The sequence below is a fragment of the Dioscorea cayenensis genome, chromosome 5, assembly GCF_009730915.1.
Source record: "Dioscorea cayenensis subsp. rotundata cultivar TDr96_F1 chromosome 5, TDr96_F1_v2_PseudoChromosome.rev07_lg8_w22 25.fasta, whole genome shotgun sequence".
NCBI classification, from domain to species: domain Eukaryota; kingdom Viridiplantae; phylum Streptophyta; class Magnoliopsida; order Dioscoreales; family Dioscoreaceae; genus Dioscorea; species Dioscorea cayenensis.
This window is the reverse complement of record NC_052475.1, coordinates 22,624,139-22,643,449: the sequence shown is the minus strand read 5'-3', so window position 1 is coordinate 22,643,449 and position 19,311 is coordinate 22,624,139. Positions and strand designations below refer to the sequence as shown.

Here is a 19,311-nt window from a genome sequence, read left to right as displayed (position 1 = left end):
TTATGTCGCTCATTAAAGAATCTAATAAGCCCACTGTATTCAAGAAACAAGGCTCAAAACCAAGGGTATTTTAGTAAATCAGACGTGATCCGTTGGTTTTTGCTATTCTATATAACACGGTGTCTCCCAGCTCAGGCAAGCAAATCTCGTTCCATTGAAGCAGACGTTGAAGCTCTCCATTGCTCGATCAAGAGCGAGATCGAGAGAATGCGTCCCAAATTGGTGTTGTTCGGAGACTCCATCACGGAGGGGTCCTTCATGGAAGGCGGCTGGGGCGCCACCCTCGCTCACCACTTCTCCCGCACGGTGAGCTCGCTCATCACGCGTGTAGCATGCTCTTCTTCTTCCTCTTCCCTTCTCTTCTTAGTTTCTGATTGTAACCCTAGTGATTGATTCAGGCGGATGTGGTGCTGCGAGGGTATAGTGGGTACAACACACGATGGGCACGGCTGGTGGTGGAGAGGGCCATGGATGGAGTCGGCGTCGGAGATGCGTCACCCAAGGCCGTGACGGTGTTCTTTGGCGCCAACGACGCTTGCCTCCCGGACCGCGCTGGTGCCTCTCAGCACGTCCCCCTTCTTGAGTATCAAGACAATCTTCGATCCATTTGCTCCTTTTTCAAGGTACCAGCTATTTCCTGAAGATTTAATTTTAAGTCTCTTTTAACTTTTCGGAAAATTTAGGGCTTCAATAAAAAGAAATAGTTCATTTGGAGAAATCTCATCTGAAAAAGTATGATTGGAAATACTTACAATTACAAATTTTGATGTGCATATATGCATTCCAGATATTTTGTCCAGCGCTATTTATGCAAACAGTACTCAAGTAGGAAGTAATTTGCGCATGTGCACTTGTAAATATAGGAATTTTTTTGTATATCCTGTGAAAAATTGAAAAAGCTCATATATGAAATCTTGTATGTAGGTCTGCGGCAAAAGATTTTTTTTTTTTTAAAAGAAAAAATTAAGTTGGATTTTGATCATGATTCATGGATTATATGAGATTAAGTATTCTGGACAAATACATGCAATTTCTATTTTCACCCATATATATGTTAAATAACTTTCTATATTTTAAAAATGAAGGAGTAACTAGTAAAGTCTGGCGTGGATATGAATGGATTCTTTTGAAGCTTTCTGACACCCCACGTTAGCTCAACATTTTATATAGTTTTCTCACTTTTATGTGCATGCGGCTTACGTTTATCCACTTGGGATTTTTTAATTATCTCTTTGGCCTAGCTTTTTTTATTTTCACAGATGCAAGCACCTCATATGTTATTGTACCATTTGATAACGCTTCTTGTTGTTAATTGGCCGCTTTGAGGATTGGGATAGATGGATGTCTTTGTCCAATTTCTGATTGGGCTTGTTCTGTTTATCTCATTTGAGAATATGATATGATATTTGCTATTTTAAATTTGGAGACTGAAGGTGGAGTCTTCCATCTCATATCATGTTAGCCTATTGAGCATTAAGTGTGCGGATAAAATTGTATATTTATCCAATTAATCCAATTTCTATCCTGAGAATAGCTTAAAGTTGATGTTCAATAAAAAAATGCATACCAAAACAAAATATATTACATTAATTTGAGGCTTTTGAGCTATCAAGTGGACTACTTCCCCCACCACTTAAACTATTTCTTTACAAAAATGAACATGCTACCTAATATTAAATGGTGGATAAGACAAATTCATCATAAAAATATTGATGATTTTCATAGTTTATTATTTCTAGAAGTCTTTGACCCACTAATCTTTGACTCAAAAACTTTAGGTTCTCACGCACTCCAATATGTCCACTTGAGTTTGAGCACTTCGCACCACTCATACATCTTTGCTTGTGTCTTCTTCATCAGTTACTGATGTCTCTTGCCTATGTTTCAACTTGTGCTGTCACAGGCTCAATGGCCTACTACCATTATTGTACTCATAACACCACCTCCGATTGATGAAGATGGGCGCTTGAAGTAAGTCATTGTTCTTCAAACTTCATATAAGTTCGTGGAATAGTAGGAATCTCCGGCGTCTTTAGCAGAAAATACTGATTTTTACCAAGGAATTATTGGTTCTTTAATTCCACTAGTGAATTCTCCACAGTTTTATCTTTTTTTTGCTTTGCTTGACTTCAAAATTCCTTGTCTTTTCTACATATTGTTTGTGCCTTAACAAGTTCTATGCAAACATTTGGAAATATGCTGTGATCCACTTAGTGTGACTTGTTCTACCACCATCCTAACATTACTTAATTAGTTAATTTCAATTGTTTTATGAAATTTGTCTTCAATCAATGTCTTGATTTACCTGACTTTATATGCTGTATTTCATCTGACTGAGTTGTCACTTTGGTTCTTTGGTGGTATATTTTGCTCATTACCAGTTGTCACTAAAATTGAATTGTGTGCACTCTCGTTTCATTCTACTGAACATCTTATATTTTCTAAAGCTTGTTTTAGACATTTCCACAAATATATTTATATGGTTGTCAACCCTGGTCTGCATTATCCAAGGAAATTCACTGCTTGTTGGCTTATATGTAAACATATAACTCCATTTCGGGGAACATGTATGTTGATTGGTATTTCATTATGATTGTGTTTAAGTAGCTTCAAGAAAGATTATGGGGTAGACATGTAAAACTGAGAACCTGCCTTGTTTAAGGTTAATTTAATTTGCCAATGTAAGAATCATATCTTGGCCACCTCTTTTGGTTGAGAAACTATTTGCATGATTCAAAGTAAACTCTTGGCCTAGGCAATTGGACAAGGGAGTCAAGCCAGTCAAAAGAACTTAATTTTTGTGTTTTTGCATATTGTTGCATATTGTTTTGTCAATGGCTTATGTGTCCATTTTTCCTTGATTAGGTCCATATTTATTAAAAACTACAGTTTGTAAACTTTCAGGTTATGATATGATCTTCAGATTTCAAGTATGCATGAAATAGAGAATTAGCAGAAGCTTATACCCAGGGAAGCTTCTTTTTGTCATGCATCTGATCGTGACTATTGACTTGTAACTTCCATGCAGGAACCCATATGAAAATAACAGTTCAGGTCTGCCTGATAGGACTAATGAGTTTGCTGGTGCTTATGCAAAGGCTTGCGTTGCCATTGCAAAAGAATCTGACCTCCCAGTGATAGACATCTGGTCGAAAATGCAGTCATTTCCTGGTTGGGAGAAATCTTTTCTAAGGTAATAACAACATCTAACTTTTGATTATCGTCCTGTTGATTTGTTTGGGTTAGTCATTCATATTCTATACTCTTCACATATAGCTTGTGTCTCTCTTGGTTTACATGATGAAAGTAAAGGTTATTGGCGATGATTCAAGCATAATTAACAAACCAAGAGTCTATTGTTTCTAAGCCAGAATATACACATGAATTATTCTCTTTTAAACAACTCTTATAGTGGCGCAGTTGAGAAAGGTCTTTCAACAACCTGCTTATAATACAGCTGCTTTCTGAGTACAAAGTGAACTTTTACTAAAGAATAAACCACTTATAATCAACTATTTGATATTATATACAAGCTGCCAATGAAATAGAAGACACTACTCTTCAAACTCAAAGCGGATCATGGCAATGCTATTATTTATCGGCATTATTGCCCATGCCTTTGTACTTAATAAGATCTCTGGATTGGTATACCTAAAACACTTTTTTAGTGGTGAATTCAGCTGTTACACTTCCTATTGCTAGTTCTAATTCTCGCTTTGTTTGCTGCAGCATAGTATCATATATCTGGATTCACAATTCCATGATTCAAATATTGATATGCAATACTCCCATAGAATAAAAAGTTCAATGGATCTTTCTCTATGCCATATTGCAGTGATGGTTTGCACCTTACTGCTCTGGGGAACAGGATTGTCTTTGAGGAAGTGGTGTTGAAGCTAAAAGAGAAAGGCATTAGCCTTGAAGCCGTTCCTATCGATCTACCTCTCTTTACCGATATCGATACTGATAATCCTCACAAGTCTTTGTGCCAATGAGAGGACCTGACAGCATCTCACTTTGCATTCAATAGTCAATCTGAATTATGGACCATCCATAGCAATCTATCAATAAGTTTCAGTCTGAGCACAGCTATTGTTCTCCATTCTTGAAAATTCATTTCAAGTGGTTAGATTTGAGTTTATTTTGTTGGCTTGGACCTTAATTTCTTGTTATCTTCCAACCAATGAGAAACATGAAATTCTGTTGAAATCTGTGAAAGGTACATTGTGGATAATGGATGATTGTATTTTGTAAAATATAAATGATTGTATTCCTTAACATGTTAGAGTGATTGCTGCTGCAAAAAGGCCCATGTGATCTCAGTGTTTGTTTCCATTCTCATGATTTTTAAAATATTCAATTTAGTCATACATTGCTCATTTTCATTTTTATCCATGTGTTTTTCAATAAATTTAATATGGTTATCATCAAATAATTATTTTGTCAATATGGTACTTCAACCTTTTGTAACTTATGAAAATAAATAAAAATATAAAAAAATATCTTGAACATTTTAAAATTACATTGACAAAAATGCTTCTTTTTCCAAATGTTTTTTTTTTTTCCCAAGAATGCTAGTGGCCACTTTGTGAAAGAGCTTCTAAAGAAGAAACATTATAAGCACCAAATAAAGAAATAAAAGAACAAAAAAAAGAGCCTAAAAGCTCAGGACATGATGCATTTTATTGATAACAGTTTGTTTTATTGATAAAAGCATTTGTGCTCAAAATGTTTCCTAAAGCATAAATTAAGCACTCATTGTAAAAGCTTACCTACACCAGTTTTTAATTTTAAAACTAAAACAGCCTCCAAAACATAAACATATATATATATATATATATATAGATATCTTCCAGACTGGAAAGCAACAGCAACATAACCAGTGTATTGAAGTCCCAATCCCTCCAATTCCATTCTTCTTCTTCCATTCTCTTGATTCAAACATCAATACAGGTTCAAACAAATCATCAACATAACCAGTGCCACTCTCACCATTTTCATGCTACTACTACTGCTAGTATTAATTCTTTATGGTGTTATCTTATTATGCATGAGAGAAAGTATTGAAGTGCTTACAGCTTATATATGTATATATACTTGGAGGTGGAGATGAATTAAGTGGGCCATTTGTTAGGAAAGTGTCCACTCTACATGAAGGCAAATCCTACTCAGCAGTGGATGCTTTTATCTGCCATGCATTATCTCTTCAACATGCTTGACAAAAATTGCTTCTAAGAAAAAGGCTTTCCATTTCTTTGAGCTTTTCTTTAGACTTTGGCATTTTTCTTATTACCTTGTCCATCTAGTCACCATGATTTGTTTCTGAAATGAAAGAACAATACTGTTATAATATAAATACAATATATTATACAATATATGCACAATATTAGAATAATACTATTGACTCAGGATTTGACCTTTCGGTATGCTCATTTAACATCCTTATAATATTTCACTACACCAAATATTACAATAAATCAAATATATAATTGTTTCAGCTCAAAATAATATCATTTTATTGAATTTGTGCAAGAGCATTTTCATGTGGGTTATTTTATTCCAAAACGAGGAATGACCCGGAAGAAAAATATTAATATCCTTTTAGATCATTCATATCAATAATTATTTTATGGTGCCTGTTCTTTATGGAACCTAACTTAAGCACAATCACAATACAACTTTATCTTGGTTTTTATTTCTAAATACAACTAATTAATCAAATAGAACTTATATAAAATAAGATTATGAAAACGTATATGATGCATGATTTTCATGCTGTCCACTTTGAGAAAAACAATTAGAAACCAGCAAACACTCAAAGTAGTTTATCAGGTAAAACTGTTAACTATAAATAACATTAATATTTTCCAAAGAATACTATTACAAATTTAACACTCTACATATAACTTTGCTGAGGTCTTAACAATGAAAGCATGATCAGTATAAGCATTTCTTGCTCAGGTTAAACAATATACTGCCTTAATTGCAAACACTTTTTCTTCTCATTATTATTAATTATCGGCAAAGAAATCTGAAGAAGAATCATAGCTCTAAATCGAACAAGTCCCACTTGAAGGGCTCGGGAGCATGAATCGTGGATTCTGCTCGAGGAAAGAAGGTGGCCGCTGATAAACAACTGATGCGGCGCGAATCAAGATACTTGCAGTGAGACCCCATATAACAAATTTATTGTCCTTTGATTCATAGTCAAAGAAATGAATGAGATACTTGACTCCCAGCCATTCTCGTTCTTCCGACCTATGGTTCTCATCCTGTGCCCAATAGAGATGATTTTACAATTGTAAAATCAAGAAATGGAAAAAAAAACATTTTTACTGAAAATAAACATAGTCAGAAGTTCTATACCTTGAGGAACATCTCCAATGGGGCATCAAATATTACGTCTACCTCATCGGTATTTAGAACGGGTTTAAATGCTTGCTTGTCTGTAAGTATGCTAATCACAGGAGCTACTCTCAGAAGGTGCTGCAAAGTGGGATATGAATTATAACAACAATCTCAAAGCAAAAGAAAAGCATGGCTATGGCAAGGAAAGTTTCAAAGGAAAACAGGGATTTCTAGCATATCAACCAAGAAAATAAACACTCTCACAAAGAGTTGGTCAAAATTTGATGAACTAGGTGAAAGTACATATAAGCATATGACAATTATGCAGGGATTTTTCTGCTTATAAAGTAATGAAGCTATCCATGCTTAAGATGTTAGTGTTTAGGGATGTTTGATTTTCTTTCATAAAAACTATCATCAGGAGCCCACTCAGCTTTTCATGGTTTTGCAATTTAAACAGTTTGTTTCATGAGGAAAACCTTCATGGAATCAGCGCATACTAATATTGTCCGACAAAACCTTTTTATTTTATTAACAAGAGGTTGCCTTTTGAAAACATATCACATAAGTTCCACTATACCAATGTGGCCATACAGGTTTATCAATCAATTGGGAGAACCTTATAGAAAAATTTCAAATGAGCATCATAGACAGGTATTAAACTTGGCTAATGGAATGGTTCCCCTTTTTTCTTAAACCTAAATTAATATTCCATGCTTCCAATCTTGCAAAACTTTCCCAGGCAAGAAAGTTTAAAACTCTTATGTTAATAGGCTATACATTAATAAAATTTAGAAACTTGTTGAAACCTTTTGAAGAAGATATAAGGTATAGCTGGATCTATGGATTAAGGACAAGCTTAAAGTTGGAAGAACATGAACTACATGGGATGCTGCTGCTCCATATGGTAAGCCAGAACAAGTAGACAACAAATGAGACAGATGCTCAATATCATCAATGCAGGACTATTCTTTGCATATGTTGGGCATAAAAAAAAATCAGAAAGTTTAATTAAAAGAAATCTTCTCAACCTGATGAATAACATATAAGACAAACTTCCAACCTGTATAGAGATAGAGATCAATCAAATCAACTAGGGCAATTAGTGGCATTACTATTACAAGGTTGGCAATGACAAAACTAATAGCAAGGCGAACAAGATATAATAACTTCGCAAATATTAAAAAAAAAAAGACCCGGGAAGAAGGCTGGTCTTCAAAATTGATGCGAACAAAATCACCACACAAAGAAAAGTTCTAGTTAGATAATGTACAAGGGTGGCACATCACAATAAATTTCTCAAGGATTCAACAGTAAAGACAAATAAAGCTATTTCTTTAAGAAACCTCACCACCCATTCAGTCACCATTATAAGATCACTAACAAGTAAGTGGGTGCTGTGCACGACCCAAAGGCCAATCATGTGGTTTATAGTATAAGGACTTCTGGGTTTTGTAATTAAGGTCATGCCAAGACCCATAATTCAAGGTTAAAGAAGAGAGGCACCATGTTTCTCAAAATGGTAGACTCACAATCAAGGAAAATGTTAATGGAGAAAAATAAAAAAGGTCTAGGAATTCACTAGTTCAAGCCAGCATTAAACATCATGGAGATCTATTAACAATGCAAATGGCAACCAGTTAAAGGACAGATGTTTTTGTCCTCTTCTATCTAAAACATGATACAGCTCTGCCTAGGTGATTACGATACACATCTCTTTTTTCTGAGATATTTATTACACATATATGTAATTATATGATTTTGCCACACGAGAGACCCCAAACCCAGATAATATTGAGTGGGTTTTTACCCAACATAAAATTTCTTCATGTTCATGAATATGGATCTTAATGAGAAACAAGCAAGAGATTCCTAAGTACTCATGCACTAAATCAGACCCTAAACGTAATGAACAACAAATAGAGTTAATTAAAACTATTCCACAAGCAAGACACAACATCAAAATCTGGGCAGTGAAAATTATGCAAATGCAACAGATGTTAGATGGTTTCATGAAAGAATTAGTCCAAGACGACGTGATTCATATAAATAGTCATTTAAAAGTAGGTAAAATTTCTAAATACAACAGCTAGAAAAAAACAAGGGAACTGTGGTTTGAAAAAAAAAAATAACCAAAAACCACCTATATCAGACAGTTTTAAAAAAATAATAAAAAAAAAGAACTCTGGTACAAAAAGAAAGGACAAAAAAAGGAATAGATTTGTAGTTATTTAAGAATTTGTAGAGGTTTAAGACAAAAAATGGATAGAATTTACTTAACATTCATTAGAAGTGATCAATTCTACAACTGCAGTTGCATCACTCGAAGAACTAATGGATATATGGAGCTATAATTATGGGAGGAACTAGTTAAGTGTTGGAAAGGCTGCCAGATGGAGTAAATGATTACATTTCTCACGAAATTAATGGATAAGTAGGAAAAGGTTGCATTAGACTTGAGAGAGGGAATGGACAAAAGGACAAACTAATACATGAGAATTGAGTTAAAAACTTATTTAGGCAATAATAATACAATAATCACAACTATTAACTTTACAAGTGACTACAATTATTGTCAAAAAACTTTCTCCCAGATTCCCAATAAAGAAAAGATAAAAATCACAATGAAGATCGTGGATTAATACACCATTGAAGGTATATGGTAAAATTAAACAACAGGTGTATTATATAAGGAATAAAAATCATTGGACAAGTAGAACAAGGTTTAGATGGTTGGATATCAAACATAAAACAATTGAATTTATGCCAGCTAGAGAATACAAGGCAACCCAAAACTCAAGTTCTTTTTGCATTAGAATGATGGCCGAGGAATAAAAAGAACCGAAGGCTGTGCTTTACAACATTATAAAACATATTGATAGAATGATGAGTTCCAACTTATAGTCTGGACAAAGCAGGTGGGTTATACAAATATATCAAAACATGGAGATGAAACGTGGTAATATGAGAAGCACAAACTGACCCAATGAATACTACAATTGTTGTTAACATGAACTAAATTTTACATGGCAAAATACTAGAAGTAAAGGATGATAAGAAGTATATAACTCAAAAATCATCATATACAACTGGGGGAAATTTTCATAAGCATATATTAACATATAAGGAGATAATTTCAAAGAACTAATTTAATTTTATGCATGAAGATCTTTCATAGAAGTTATCTTTTACTAATGGAATTGATGCGCAAAAATATGTTATAAATGTAAATTGATTTAGAAAAAGTATAAACAAGATTCCTAGAGTCCCACAATGAGGCTTAGAAAAGCAAAAATCCCATAACAAGTATATTAGGATACTACACATATGCATAAAAGCAAAATTACTAGTCTAAAATTTTTTTGGAGACATGAACTAACCATGGAACCGCACTAAAGCAATTCCCATATTCTTATTGGTAATTGATGAGATTATTCCTCAAAGAATTTTTTTTTTTTCTGAAATAATATTATATTACTGATTAAACCAGAGCAAGAGCAACTGCTAAGCTGGACTTCTACATACATACTAAAAAAGCAAGACCTCAGGATAAGTAGAAGTAAAATCAGATAAACAAAATTCAAGTACCGTAAATGTAAAGAATGGAAAGAGACTGAAAAAGACAGATATCATAGAACTAAGATCACATATATGAAACAGAAAAGTACAACAATGTCGAATTTCATTATAAAGTTCCTTTCAAAATGTAAGGTAAATTTCACGATGAACTATAGATCCCTTTTAATCAGATGTGTGAAAATAAAAAGAGAGATTATTGGAAGTGAAGATATTTATGCTAAATTCGTAGTACCAGAGATTCAATTCAAGAGAAAGTGTAAGTGACCCATTAATATGGATTATACATAGATCACCATGTTGTTGACATGGTGTATAGATCCACTAAAGCACCAATTAGAGGGCTAAAGCAAGTCTTGATAATATAACCAAAATTCCAAAAGCGAAAATATACAATCAAAGTTGGCGGGTAAAACAAATTAAGTACAATAGAAGCATAATAATGATATACAAGAGAGATAGTATTGGATAGTGACAAGCTGAGCAGTTGATATAACAGCAATTGAGCCTAAAACATTTCGGAGATGAAATATTACGAGACCCTACAATCAATCAATAGCCACTAATGTATAAAACCATGGGTATATAATGCTCTTATCATTGAAAATCAAGCATCCAACAGTACATCACTAATAGATCACCAAAAAAGCTAGCTTTTCCATCAATTCACACAAAAACAAAAAGGGGATCATCATCAGATACCTTAGATAAATAGGGCTCAAGCACCGTGACAACAGTAATTAGAGAAGGATCCAAGCCAATCTCCTCCTTGGCCTCTCTTGTCGCCGTATCCGCATCATCAACATCCGCCTCCTCCGTTTTCCCCCCAGGCAACGACACCTCCCCTACACACACAAAACCCAATCAACATCCATTAATCCAAATCGCAACCAAATAAACACAGAAAGATAGCAAGAAGGAACCAACCCGAGTGACTGGAGAGATTGGAGGAGCGCTTGGTGAGGATGACACGGAGATCGCCAACGTCGCCCTCGAAGAGACAGATGAGAACTGCGGCGCTCCGAGGTGGGAGCTTCTCCGGGCGGCAAGGGGCACTGGATTCCGCCAATCCGAGCTGGGAGAAGATCTTGCCGCGCGCGTCCATCTCCTCTACGGCGTCCTCATCGTCGTTAGGGGGCGATGAGGGCTTGTAAAGCCGGAGCTGCTGGACGATGCTAGCAAGCCTAGGGCTCAAACCAATTGGATTGGGCGTTCCCGTCGCCATTGTTGACACCTTCCGGAGAGCTGCTCTCATGATCTCATCATCTCATGCTTTCTGGTTTTCTTCTCTCGGTCTCTCTCTCTCTCTCTCTCTCTCTCTTCATTTTATATATATATATATATATAATAAAACTTTTTCCCACCTAAAATAAAAATAAAAATAAAAATAAAAATAAAAATAAAAATGTACATTTTTAATAAATTATTTATTTAACATAAAGTATTTATTTACTGGAAACTAGAGGCATCAAGAGTTCAAGACAATATATAGTTCCATAAAAAAATCATCTTTTTTTTTTTTGGATTTTGTTTAATTTTTTATTATGGTATTTATAAACCAGAAATTTATTAGATTTTTTTTATTGATAAAAAGGATAAGTCATATTTGACAGTTAATACCTCAACATGGCATTATGAAAAATTATTATACTACAAATAGTTAGAATTGGAAATAAAATGTTTAATTTTAAAAAAATAATTTCTCTCACTTCCTTATTTTATATAAAAGATATTTGAGTATAATAATAGCTAAAATTAGAGAAAATAAAATTTTTATGGATTTTTTTTTTTCATTGTCATTTACACAGAAATTATGATTTTAATTCCACTTTTAAAAGGAATCCAGTGTATTTTCTATATTAAACATTTTTCTTTAAATAATACACAAAAAAATTATATATTTTCTTTTAAACATATAATATTTTTTTATGCAGATTATATGTTTGTTTTAAAAGAAATAAAGTATATATAAGATCAAAATTTCCATAAATAGCTGTCCCATGTTTTTAATTTACTTTTGAGAAATTATTAGTAGTTAAATGGTAGCCACCACAAATTGTGAGTGAAAAATCAAATTCTTACCCTATTAGTACTATACAACAATATTGGATCAATTACTATTTATTAATTTATTGGTCCAGGTGTGGATCTTATGTGGAAAGAAATAGTATTTTCTCTTCTTCAGAGTTGCATGATAAAAAAAAATTTATTTATATTATTAAGCCATTATAACTGGTGCATCTCTAATGTTGTTTATCTTTTTTTATAACATTTGTCGTCATTGTTTAAAAAAAAAAATTTAAACAAAAATCAATGTGTTACATCCAACCTAAACATAAATGGAGTTGATTATTTATTTTTCTAAAAAAATGAAAGTGACTCATTTGTTTTGGTTTTATTTTTGTTACATTTAAAATTTATATTAAATTAATTGAGAGGATAATGTCAATGTCAATGACAAGTTGATAAAATTACATTAATGTTTTACAATAAAATGCTCTTGATTCCTTTCTTATCTTGAAGAAAATGAGACCCATAAAAGGGCTCAACATGATTGATATGATTCTTAACAAGACCATGAAACATTAATGGGCATTCACTTTAGTAGGACAGAGAGAAACATAGGTCACACAAAAGGCACTTGACATTGGAGATGTCTATGTATATATATGTGTGTATATATACTTCTAGACAAAATAAACTTTTTTGCCATTCCTATGTTTGATTATGAGAACATGAAATTAAAATGGAAGGATGTGTATAGGAATCCTTTCTAGAATTGAAATATTTGGGATTTTTTATTTGTTTGGTGCTTTTTCCGGAATTGTTGTGAGCTTGAGATTCTTCACTTTGTATTTAAAACTGAGTTAATTTGTTCTATTGTATTTGTATACATAATTAAGCAATTTATAGTCATATTAATTTGATTGATTATTAAGTTTTGTAAAAACTTGATTAACCCAATAAACAAGGGAGTTTAAACAAAGGTTTTAATTAAGTGATATATGCACATAAAACTCAATGCGTATATGTTCTTGTAAATGGACAAAGACATACGTACATATGTGAATTGAAATTTTGGATGTATATATATATATATACATGCAAGTAAAAAACAAACTCTTTGGAATTAGTCATCCATGTGATCAGCATGCGCTTGTTAAAATCCCCACAAAGTTCAAAGATCAATGAGCTTCACAAGTTCAAGTTGGCGACAAGTTGCACAAGAAGCTATAGAAATTGATTGGAAGATATATAGAGAGAAAATTCAAGCTATACTTTTCCTGCAACATTTGTGGGTACTTGTCCAAAGAAAAGTTATCCATAGGACCATATAACCAAGAAAAATAGCAATTGTACATTATTAATCCTCTCCTCAAAGTCAAAGTGAAAATTTTAAAAAATAAAAAATAAAAAGAAAGAAAGAAAGAAAAGAGAAGTAGCTAGATATATATATGTTGAGTTTGAAGGAGAAGGAGGAGGAGGAGGAGGAGGAGGAGGAGGAATAACACAAGCACATGGAGATAAAAGGAGGGAGCAGGCCAATCCCTGTTAAACAGCTAGAAGACTTATCATTATCATGTTGTGTCAAGTGCATCGATGCATATATGGGCAGCAAACCACGTGGATGTGGGGTGCCACCTAATCACCTAATCACGTCCAATTAAGCTGATCAGACTTTTTCTCAAGCTATACATCACATGTAGCTGGATCTTGGCTTCTCCTGCAGCTTCTCACTGGCTTTTTCCTGCAACCATCTTCATTGCATTTCACTGCATTGCATTCCTTGTTGTTGTTATTTGTTACTGTTACAGTGATGCATGTAATATTTATACTTGCCATGCAGCTAGTGGTTTTTAATTACCATGCATCCATCTTCAATGTTTATGTTCTTACTGTCTCACTGATGATCAGCTGGTGACCTTTGGTTGGAAGTATACATATATATATATACAAAGAGTCATGAGTGCATGAGGATCCTGTGATACTAGGCTTCTGATGTTTGTCAGTAATTTATTTAACTTTCTTCTGGTAAAGAAACCAAACTGTAATCTTTGTCACACTAGCTGGCAGCCAAGGGTCATACAACCAAATAGAAATAAAAAAAAAAAAAAACAAAAAAAAAACAAAACAATTCTTTATTACAAGAAATAAAATTCTGATTTTGCTTGAGAGAATTAATGTAGATTACACGTGACGTCCTCATATATATATATATATATACATGTACACATGCACACTATGCAGCATGACTTTTGTTGAGCTTTGGTTGAATTAATACTACACACACACACACACACACACACATATATATATATATATTACTCTTACCATTATTTAATAATTAATACACAGTGAGAGAGAGAGAGAGAGGAATCTGAAATCTTTGGGTACTGCTCTTTCTCAGTGGTGTTTATTTTTCCTGCATGCATGTTCAATGTCTGAGTGAAAGCTGGTGGAATTTTGAATTAGTACCATGTAGCTCTAGCTCTAAGCATTATTATTGTTACTGCTAAGAGAGAGAGAGAGAGAGAGAGAAAAGAGATAAATATGGTGCTAGTGCTTCAGCTGCATGCATGCATGCATGCATGACCATAAAGATTAGTGCGGAAAAAAGAAGGATTGAAAGAGGACATTGGTGAGGACGGCGGAGGTGATGCATTGTGGATAGGGACTTCACCATGACCACTATTCTGATCCTCCCTTTGCTTCTTTTTAAGAATTACTGCACAAAATTAACAGTTACGTACTGCTTATCATTATATATATATATATATTTGTGAATATTTATCTAGTGGTAATTAAATGGTTGATTAATTAATTCGGTTTGTTTTGTTGACTCACTGTTACCCCGTACTAACCTTCCATTAACTTTACATGATGCAAAGATACTCACAGCGAAGCTTGAAAATGACTTGAGAGAGATAAAAAGGACTTCAGTTTGTGTTTGGATTGAGAGTGGGAATGGAGTGCAGATGGGTGAGAACTAATTGGTTAAGGATTTTGTTTTCTAGTGCTTGGTTTAATTGGCATGAGAAAATTCATAAATATATAACTTTCATTTATTTAATTATCTTGCAAGTAAAAACATTAATTAATTTTTAATAATGCATGTATATATATGTATGGAATGTTTGAGCCATATAAAGTTTAATTAGGAACTATCAAATCAGATGATGCTTTGAGATGACAAATGAAAAGTGGTTAATGCTGTAATATATACATAGACTAAAGATGTTTGTAGATTCTTGGGTGATTAGATAAGAAGATGGTGACTTATGAGAAGGTATTTAAGGAAAAGTGCTTCATTGTTGAAGTTGAGTCACCATCCTAAGCTTTAGCTTTAATAGTAAGTCATATTGCCTACAAAGTAAACCAAATGAAGGAAAATGATTAATTACTGCATGTCTTGGTTCAATGCTTGATGTTAGGTACAAGAAAAGAAGCAAGCCAGCAACTTTTATTATTAATTTCACACATGCATTTGAGTGTTTAGCCCTTAAAAAATTATGTATTTTTATGTTTCTCAATTTTAAATCAAAATTAAATTACTATTGTAATTTTGTAATTTGGTTATATTTCAACATGTAAACAAATTTAATTGTAAAATATTTTAATAATATACTTACAATAGTACTAGGAAAAAGTTTTACAATCTTTTCAACCAAATAATCTAACATAACACTATATGTTAATATTTGTTGGTGCTATCCAATAATTCATATTTTTCAAAGACAATAATTAAAATGGAATTTAAAATTTAGTTATTTTATTTATATATTTCTATAGGTTTAAAATCATAAATCCAAATATTGGTTTATGAATCAAGTATAAAACTATCCACTTTTTTTTTTTTAAAAAAAAAGTTATTATGAGACAAATTTTGAAATTCATGTGCCTCAAAATCCAAAAGACATGCATGACAACATCCTCTAACCAAAACATGCTTTTAAATAAATTTTAAATACAAGAAAAATAAATATTTATTAATTTTGTGTCCTTTTTATTTGCTTTTATTGATTTGGACCAAAGTCACCAAACCATACCTAATTCGACTAGAAACTAGCAACCGAGTCCACTTAGGACTTGCAATCCAAGTGACCCATCATAGTGGGTCAAATTGATTATAATTTAATATCAGTATTAGTTCCCTAATTATGACATGCTAATCATAATTAAGGAAAAAACATGAATGAGCTACACACTAGCAACACTCTTTCTATAACAATATGACTTTAAAATAGTGCCTTAATTCATATGTCGGCAAAAAGAAACAATCCACTTGCTTAATTCCATGATGTTGGGGGTAACCATATCCCAAGAAGATTTGGATGGTGAGGATTGTTCCATTTCCATGCCAAAGTTTCATATATATATATATATATATATATATATATATATTTCATGTATTTTATTGTCATGTTTATGAGAATAATGAATACCAAAACAGAGAAACTGATGAAAGGAGGCAAAGAAAAAGGCAAGGCATCAAGAGAAGACCATGATTGACCCACACTTTTATTTATTTTTATTCAGAATTGTCTAAAAACACACAAAAAGAATGAATTTAAAAATTATCATAAAATCACAGTATAAAAATGACTAATTCTTGTGTCACGTTAGTATTTCATATAAATATAATTATATAAATCATTATATATTACATATTGTATAATAGTTTTAAGAATTGTGAGTATTGTTTAAACTGAGTTGAGCAGAAATAGTGATAATATTTGCATGAATTACATTTATCATATAAAAACCTTTTCTTATCAAAATTTGAATTCTTATTTGAGTCTATATATATCCATGAGGCACAATTTTTTTAAAAAAAAATTTAAACTATTTTTAAAAATGTGAAGTAATATATACTGAGTAGTTTTTAATAATTTCAAAAAAAAATTCAAATTTTTATTTTAATATATATATATATATATATATATTATAAAGTTAATAATGTCTTTCATATTAAGAAATGTATGAATAATACTAATATAATACTAAAATTTAGTGAAGATAATCAGATAATTAAAATGTTTAGAAGTTAAGTAGATAACGAATATGTTCAAAAACATCATATAAAAAATATTTTTAAATAATTAAATATATAATAATATTACTAAAAGAGTTGTCATGGCAAAATTGAGTGATCGAAATAAAGTAATTTTGAGTTTAAATATTTAAATATAAAAAAATCTGTACTAAAAAAATAGTCTATTTTTTTATAAAACTTTCAGTACTTCCGCCTGCTACAACATTACTAAAAGATAAAAGAACAACATATATAGGTAATATGTTGTAGGGGTTGTATTATTTATGAGCAATATATTCTATAAAAATTTTATTCAATAAATCTTTGCAAATGAATGTCTTCCGTAGAATGTACCGCGGATAACAAACATTAAAGAAAATGGGGGTTAATGTATAATGTAAATAAATAAATAACTAAATAAAAAAATAAAAAAAAAAAAACAGAGTGAGAGATAATTCATAATTGGGAAAGGTGATGTTCCTTTTGGCAAAGGCAGTGTAGGAGCTGGCAATCCCAAAAGCTGTGCTTAAAAGTCACTATCCCTCTCCCCATCCTTGCCTTCTCCTTCTCCTCCTCCTCCTCCTCCTCTTTCTCTTCATACGCTGCTCTCAAAGCCAAACAAAGCTATCTTGCTTGCTTTCCTCTTCGTCTCTAAACCATCAAAATTCAATCTTTCTTTCTTTGGTTTCATGAAAAATTCATTCTTTTAGGTGGTGGTGGTGGTGGTGGTGTTTTCAGTGGTGATGGAAATCTGGGAGTTGGATGGGCAAGAGTTTTGGAAGAAGAGGATAAGCACAACCACTAGAAATACTACCATCTTTTTCAACTTCGAGTGAGCCTGGAGAACAAGGCCACGGCTTCGTCTTCGCGTCAGCAGCGCGCGCCGGCGCGGTACCGAGGCGCGGCGGCGCTGAGGGGCGCTGGCGAGATAGTCGAAGTCCAAGGCGGCCACATTGTGCGGGCTACTGGCCGCAAGGACCGTCACAGCAAGGTGTGCACCGCTAAAGGCCCGCGCGACCGCCGCGTGCGCCTCGCCGCCCACACTGCCATCCAGTTCTATGACGTCCAGGATCGACTTGGCTATGACCGCCCCAGCAAAGCTGTTGATTGGCTCATCAAGCACGCCAAGCCTGCCATTGATAAGCTTGCCGAGCTCCCGCCTTGGCGCCCCTCTGATTCCCCTATCCCTCCAGAAGAATCACCCAGGAAAGCTTCATCCCCTGCTGACGTCGATCACTCTTCTGGCTTTGCTTTCAGTGGCGCTAGCCCTAGCTTTAGCTTCCTCCCTCCCTCTCTAGATTCCGACGCCATTGCGGACACTATCAAGTCCTTCATCCCCATGGCTGCTGCTCCACCATCCACGCCTTTGCCTGCTTGTAATACTAGAGATCTTCGTCTTTCTCTTCACTCATTCCATGACCAAACATTCCAAGAATCCCATCAAGCTCACGCCTTTCCTATTGCCTTCGATGAGAGGATGGTTCCTTGGAGTTTGGCTGAGGGTGTTGGGAGTGGAGCTTATGTGTTCAATGCCGTGCCGTTGCACGGCCAGAGCCAACTTTTGGCACAGAGGGGACCCCTTCAGTCCAGTAATTCGCCGCTTCTCCGAGCTTGGATGGATCCGATTGATCACCAGCAAGCACCATTTGGCTTTGCTTCTACTGCTGGATTCTCAAGTTTTCGAGTCCCGGCGAGGATTCAAGGCGATGAGGAAGCAGATGGTATCTCCGGGAAGCTGCCGTCTGCTTCCTCTGCTTCTCATCATTGATGGAGAATGAGCTGACAAGCTGCAACCTTTTCATCATCAATCAGTTTCCTCTGGTAAATGGATTTACTCTCACAAACTCACCATTTTTTGCTGCTCAATTACTGGTTCTGACATTTGATTCCATGCCATTACTTCACAGGATTACTCATACTTTGTGGAAGAAGAAAAAGATGGAGATTTCTAGATGTTTCTTTCATTTCAATCCAGGTGTTTTATTCTGTTTCCTTTGCTTGATGTGTTGTTCTCTACCAGTCTTTTTATCTGTGCTGTTTTGTTGTTGTTGTTGTTGTTGTTGTCTTGTTGGTCTTGTTGGTGTTGTTGAAGAAACTGGTTTTGATTTGGGTGTGTGAGAATAAAAGGTATGGCCTTTCAATCAAAAGCAATGCACTTGAAGCCAGATAAAGAAGGGCCATCCTGCATTGTGAATGCTTGCTTGGTACTTGTCTCACTTGATTCACATGATGCTTGTGCTGTATGTAATTGAAGCAATAGCACAGCACTTGTATATGATTGCATCTCTCTACAACCTGTATGAAGATGCTGGTGATAAGTCTCTTTCTCTCAACAGTAGCAGCTTTCATTGCCT

General features: G+C 33.8%; 3 protein-coding genes across 4 annotated transcripts; 2 read left to right on the top strand and 1 right to left on the bottom strand.

Annotated features, from left to right (window-relative positions):
• Positions 1-141: 141 nt before the first annotated feature.
• LOC120260462 (GDSL esterase/lipase At5g45920) lies at positions 142-4,278 on the top strand. Of its 2 annotated transcripts, none has more exons than XM_039267942.1 (5): positions 142-306; positions 399-623; positions 1,904-1,971; positions 3,029-3,193; positions 3,836-4,278. In XM_039267942.1, the coding sequence occupies exons 1-5, from the start codon at positions 208-210 to the stop codon at positions 3,993-3,995; spliced, it is 717 nt and encodes a 238-aa protein (XP_039123876.1). In that variant the 5' UTR covers positions 142-207; the 3' UTR covers positions 3,996-4,278. The 2 variants fall into 2 exon arrangements, with proteins under 2 accessions (XP_039123876.1, XP_039123877.1); XM_039267943.1 differs by having other exon boundaries at positions 3,730-3,864.
• A 1,546-nt stretch (positions 4,279-5,824) lies between these two features.
• On the bottom strand, positions 5,825-11,236 carry LOC120262320 (nudix hydrolase 15, mitochondrial). Its single transcript, XM_039270409.1, has 4 exons — positions 10,852-11,236; positions 10,627-10,769; positions 6,367-6,486; positions 5,825-6,272 (listed from the first exon to the last, which is right to left on the bottom strand). Exons 1-4 carry the CDS (start codon positions 11,177-11,179, stop codon positions 6,051-6,053), a joined length of 813 nt encoding a protein of 270 aa, XP_039126343.1. The 5' UTR covers positions 11,180-11,236; the 3' UTR covers positions 5,825-6,050.
• Positions 11,237-14,900: 3,664 nt separating this feature from the next.
• Positions 14,901-19,104, top strand: LOC120260120 (transcription factor TCP4-like). The gene is made up of 4 exons (XM_039267559.1): positions 14,901-14,904; positions 17,668-17,714; positions 17,763-18,778; positions 18,865-19,104. The coding sequence occupies exons 1-3, from the start codon at positions 14,901-14,903 to the stop codon at positions 18,723-18,725; spliced, it is 1,014 nt and encodes a 337-aa protein (XP_039123493.1). The 3' UTR covers positions 18,726-18,778; positions 18,865-19,104.
• Positions 19,105-19,311: the final 207 nt, after the last annotated feature.